The sequence below is a fragment of the Gavialis gangeticus genome, unplaced genomic scaffold (genome assembly GCF_001723915.1).
Source record: "Gavialis gangeticus isolate Ggan-Ray unplaced genomic scaffold, GavGan_comp1, whole genome shotgun sequence".
NCBI lineage: Eukaryota > Metazoa > Chordata > Crocodylia > Gavialidae > Gavialis > Gavialis gangeticus.
In genome coordinates, this window is record NW_017729032.1 from 63,556,111 (window position 1) to 63,561,377 (window position 5,267).

At 41.0% G+C, this 5,267-nt stretch overlaps 1 protein-coding gene across 3 annotated transcripts in view; it reads right to left on the bottom strand.

Moving 5' to 3' along the window:
- Nucleotides 1–73: 73 nt before the first annotated feature.
- The window catches only part of TRIM13 (tripartite motif containing 13), a 21,264-nt gene continuing 16,070 nt past the window's right edge, over nt 74–5,267 (bottom strand). For all 3 annotated transcript variants that reach the window (XM_019525029.1, XM_019525031.1, XM_019525032.1), the window contains one exon: nt 74–2,682. In XM_019525029.1, the coding sequence (XP_019380574.1) occupies nt 1,450–2,682 (1,233 nt within the window). In that variant the 3' untranslated portion in view covers nt 74–1,449. The remainder of the gene's footprint in view (nt 2,683–5,267) is intronic.

The following is a 5,267-nucleotide window of genomic DNA, read 5'->3' on the forward strand; positions in this document are numbered from 1 at the left end:
AAAAAAAAAAAAAAAAATCATGTATTTCAATAAATGCTTATAATCCAAATTTTCCTATAACAAATATTTTGCATGGAATATACTGTATCTCTGTATGCAAAATGTACCATTTAATTACATATAGAGTTATCTTAGGAGTTAAGGCATGAAAACTCACTGGACTCCATTCATCCCTGATATAAGCTACATGGAAGCTAATGAAGTGATAAGGGGGAGTATGGTCTACTCTGAAAGTAAGAAGTTTCTGAGCACCAAGACCAACATTGTCCATGTCATCATATAAGTTCCAAGGAACCTCCCCGCTCTCCAGCTCATGGAGTTATGAAAAGCAAATGTGGGGAGACAGGGAAGAGTAGCTCCCCTGTCCATAACCCTAGCACTGCTGGGAAGATTGTGTTTCAGAGAGACTCACTTTCTGATGGTTGAGATCAGAATGGAAGCTCCAATCTTTAACGCAAGCTCCAGCTGTCCTTTCCTCCTCTCTGTGGTAGCGAAGATAATTGAAAGGGAGGTGACACTAGACTGTATTTAGCAAGCAGGCATCACACCCATGACGGCATTCCATTAGGGCTATTTGAAGATTTTAAAACAGAGCTCTAACAAAGAGAAAATAATGCAGCTTTATGCCTGTCAGAGAAGTCAAGTATCTAGACAGGACCATGCAACTGAAAAAGTAAGTTTCACTGCAGAGCAGAGATTACCAGCTCACAGCTCATTTTCCTCCACGCATCTCCATTAAGTTCTTTTTGTTACTGCTATTTGTTCAAGATTCCTGATCTGAAAACATTTTCTACATAAAAGCTATGAGCAATTTCCAATACTTTGATTACTCTTTATATTTTGAGAACACAGGATAATTTCAGTGACTGCCTAAGCAGTCAGTCTATGCTTCAGCAACATTTAACCTCTTCTAACTGAAGATGTCCCAAGTGTTCATTAATGAACTCAGTGTTTTGCAATAAGTAGTCAGTCTTGCACAAAACTTACAGACTGCTACTCTTTCAAATCAGAGGCATCCTTCCTAGTTTCAAAGAATTTTCCCTCACCCAAAAATTCATTTTAGAGAGGAGTAACTTTTACCACAAGCCATATGAATTTGTATTCTACAGAACTATTAGCAGATTAGACAATATACACTGTTAATTTGGTCCTAGTTTTGGTAGGAGAAAGACAGTACATTAATTAGTGTTGAAGTGTGTTATTTCTAAAAGCGTCTTTGAAATAAGTGCTCAGAACCAGTGTTTTTTCTCAAAGTTCAGGTTCCCTTTCCAGCCTATCTGTGCTCAAACCACAGGAACAGTATTAGTCTCTTCAGACACATATTTCAAAATCTCAAATGTTTCCATCAGCAGTTAGGGCTTTAAAAAAATGTAATTATACACAATTAATTTTTTTGCACCAGAGTTGTTACTTCTTAGGAATGTGAATGTTGGACTTTGGCAGTGGACTTTATAATAGTTTATATTTGCACACAAATTGTGCAACATTATCCAGCACTACTAGTGTATAACTTTTACACTTTTCTCTTAGGAGTGAAGCTCCATCTGTCATTTGTTCCCAGTAAAAGACTGCATGGTCTGCTATATCCACAGTATCTGCCAAATAGGATGAGCCAATTGTAAAGAGTCGAGTCTTCCAGCACTGGATGTTGTCAACAACAGACTCCAAAAAGGGCATTCTGATGACTGCTATGATAAGCAAGAAAATCAGGAAAGATACTATAAGTTTACGTGAAAACACAGAATGAATCTTGAAATTAAGCATGCTGTTTTCCTGAGGCAAAGAAAGTTTGTCCACATCTTCTAGTTTCACACCATTCCACTGGCTGGTATCAAAGGCCTTCATGGTATGGCTGATGTGTACATTAGAACAAGGCAGAGGGGTTTCTTTAATCATTTTAATTTTCTCCCTAAACTCCTGCATCTGCTGCAAAAATATAATAGGTTCAGATACATCCTTAAAGGCCTCTGCAATGTTAAAAACCATTCGTTGTTCTTGCAGAATGGTGTTCAGTTTATTGATTTCTGGGTCGTAGGCCTGCATCACAGCAAGCTTCATGGTCTCAAAATCAGACAGAATCTCATTTCTTTTCTGCTCCAGCGTGTGCTGCAGCTTCTCAAAAAACTCTTTCACTCTGTCCGAATCCCTTGTCAGCATTTGCAGAGCTTTCCTCTTGCTTGTTTCTAAAGTGTCCAGCCGGGAAAGTGCATCTCCACAACGCCATGTTTCAAAGCCCTGAAACAGGGTTTCAAATGCACGCTTCTCCTGAGAATAGGCTTCTTCAATAGAGCAAAACACATGCTTTATGTGATCACCTCGAGTAGCACAGACCCCACAAATCAGCTGCATGTCTGTCCGGCAAAAAATGTTGAGGGGTTGCCCACTGTGCACCTTGCATACAGGCATTTTAGGAGTTACCTTGATTTTGTTATACTTCTCCACAATGCCTTTTAGGGAATAGTTGACTTGCAAACTGTTGACTCCTGTGACAGATGTCTCCTTCCGACAGGTAGGGCACTTGAAAGGGGATGGTCTCCAAAGCACATTCCGGACGTTCCCCTCCAATATCCCTTCCAAACACTTCTTGCAGAAGTTGTGTGAACAGGGCAGAACCCGAGGATCATCAAACAAGCTACAGCAAATGGGACAGGTCAGATCTTCCTCTAGGAGCTCCATCACATCCTATGAAGAGAAAAACAGGTATTAAAAGCACTTTTCCAAATACATTCCCATCTCCCCTCTCAATAAAAAAAACCTCAAATGTGAAAGAGATTTCAGCAACCTAGACAAGAGCTATTTCCACTCCAGACAAGCAATGGGCTTATCTACGTTACAGGGTCCCTGCAGCTATTAGTTTTGTTGGCAGAGCCCCCTAGTGGAGATATGTTGCATGTCAAAAGGGTTTTTATTAACAGCTTACTTATAATGCCCTCCTAAATGATACAAGCTAAACAGCAAAGTTCTTTTCTGCCAGCGTTGATGCATTTCACATAAGAGATTCACCCAGCAGAGCTAACAGTTATTTTCAGCCAATACAGTTTTCTTGGGGCAGGGGGAAGAGAGTGAGTAGTGATATAGACCAGAGGGTCTCAATTTTTTTCTTATTGCATACCCCCTTCCAAATTTACCAGCTGCCTCTGTACCCCTATCAGCACACATTTTATATTTTAACCCCTTAAATGCCAATTATTGAAAACTGAAATCACCACTGATTATTGAAAATGAAAATTAAGTCACCATTACACAATTTCTCCAACATACCCTGCAGAGGTGTCTTGCATACCCTCAGGGGTACAGGTACCACAGTTTGGGAACCCCTTGTAAAGACCAATCGTCAATGCAACTCCCCTGGTTTCATGAGAAAGAAGGCTCTTTTTTAAAGTCCCTTTACAGTGGCATCTCAGCTAGGTGTGTATACACAACCAGTCTAGCCATGAAGTGGCTGTGTGTGTTCTGGTACCAAACCACCAGATGGCAAACATAAAAAACTAGCCTAGTGTTAAGACAAAACCACTTTCACAGTCTTACAATAACAATTCATTATTTATGCCAAGGAATGTTAGACAAATCCAGCAATGATCTTTGCTATCAGCTGAAAATTATTAGAGTACTAATATTTCAAGACTTAAGCTTCATCACTGCACTGATGCACCATCCATAGGTTGGAATTTCACAAAATACATCAGATTAACATGGGAAAGACCAGACACTAAGATTCAGACAGAAGCTATCATATTTTGCTTCCCCAGATCCAACACAATTTCCATTCAAAATGTAACACTACTTGGTAAAGAGGTAGGAAAGCAATGAAGGTGACTAGAAAAAGTGAAGCGTCAGCATTTCCTCCCCACACACAAAAACAAAGGCCATTCAGTATTTGTTTCACCTTATTCTCTTCCACGCCTTCACATAGTGTTCAGTAACCGAGTGAATGCCCTTCACCTTCCTGTTGAGATATTCAGTGCACAGCTGAAATATTTCAAAGAACAATTTACAGATGATCCCTGAAAAATCACAGCAATTTAAAAAAAAAAAAAGCTACTGTGCCCTGCTCATACAGACAAGGTATGTACACACAAATACATGTCCTGTATTTTCAGATCCAGTCTCTCAACATTCAACTTAATTACTGTATTTTTTTAGTGGAACCTGAGGAATCATCAGAATTTATCATGCTGTTCTTGGGATAACTTATTTGTATTGTATTAGCGCACAGAGACCTCAGTGAGAAATCCAGCTCACTGGGCCAGGTGCTAGACATATGTAACAAACAGGTTTTTTAATACAGGCTTCTTACAATCATGCAAGAAGCAAGGACATTTTTTGGTGACATCCTTTATTGGATCAACTGTATAGTCAGAAGAATGTTAAATAGGCTTTCAGGCAAAATGCCCCTCTTCACTTTAGGTCAGGATCATGGATAAGAAAATGACTAGGTTTCTACTCAGGCAGAGAACTAAACCTTTTGAGCGAAGGCAGGATAGTAAAGTCTGGGGCAAAACCCCAGGAAGAAGTCTATTCTCAGTTACTTAAATCCTCAGAATGTTGTCCCTGGATCCCACACAGGGACTCCATTTTCTGTGAGTCTTCTGCTAGTAAGTTAATTTGAAACATCACTCACTTCTCCTTCCAGGAGCCAGAGGAGAGCACTGCTTCTCTTTCATCCCCTTTTCTGACAACTTCTGATGCCAAAGCAGCAGAATGAGACACAGAGTATTTTGACTACCCTTCCCTAACCTCCATAATTTACTGAGCATGGAGCCCCGCTCCCCACCTGCTCCGTTTTTCTGCATTTTAGCATCTAGAAATCCACAACCTCTCCACAACCTTTTTGAATTTGGCAGCACCACTGGTTGAGAACCAATGCTACACTGCCTCCACTTCGCTCAGTGGTTCTTAACTAGGGAGCTGCTAGACAATCCTGCCTACATTAGAGTTTTCTGATCAACCTAAAGCAGGCCAGCCTGACTGTTTGTAGCACCCACATTGTGGCACCTTTGGAAGGGGCTGATGCTCTACAAAATGCCACAACACTCCAGCGGAGAACCACTGGTCTAATTCCACACTGCACGTTCTAGCTCGGGGTGGGTAAAATGCAGGCTGGATGCGGCCTGCCGGGTCATTCTATCTGGCCCATGGGGTCCCTAAAAAAGCTAGAAAATTAATATTTATCTGCCCCTGGCTGCTTGTCACGCGGCCCTCAATAGCCTGCCAAAACTCAGTAAGCAACCCTCCACCTGAAATAATTGCGCGCCCCCCCCCCCCCT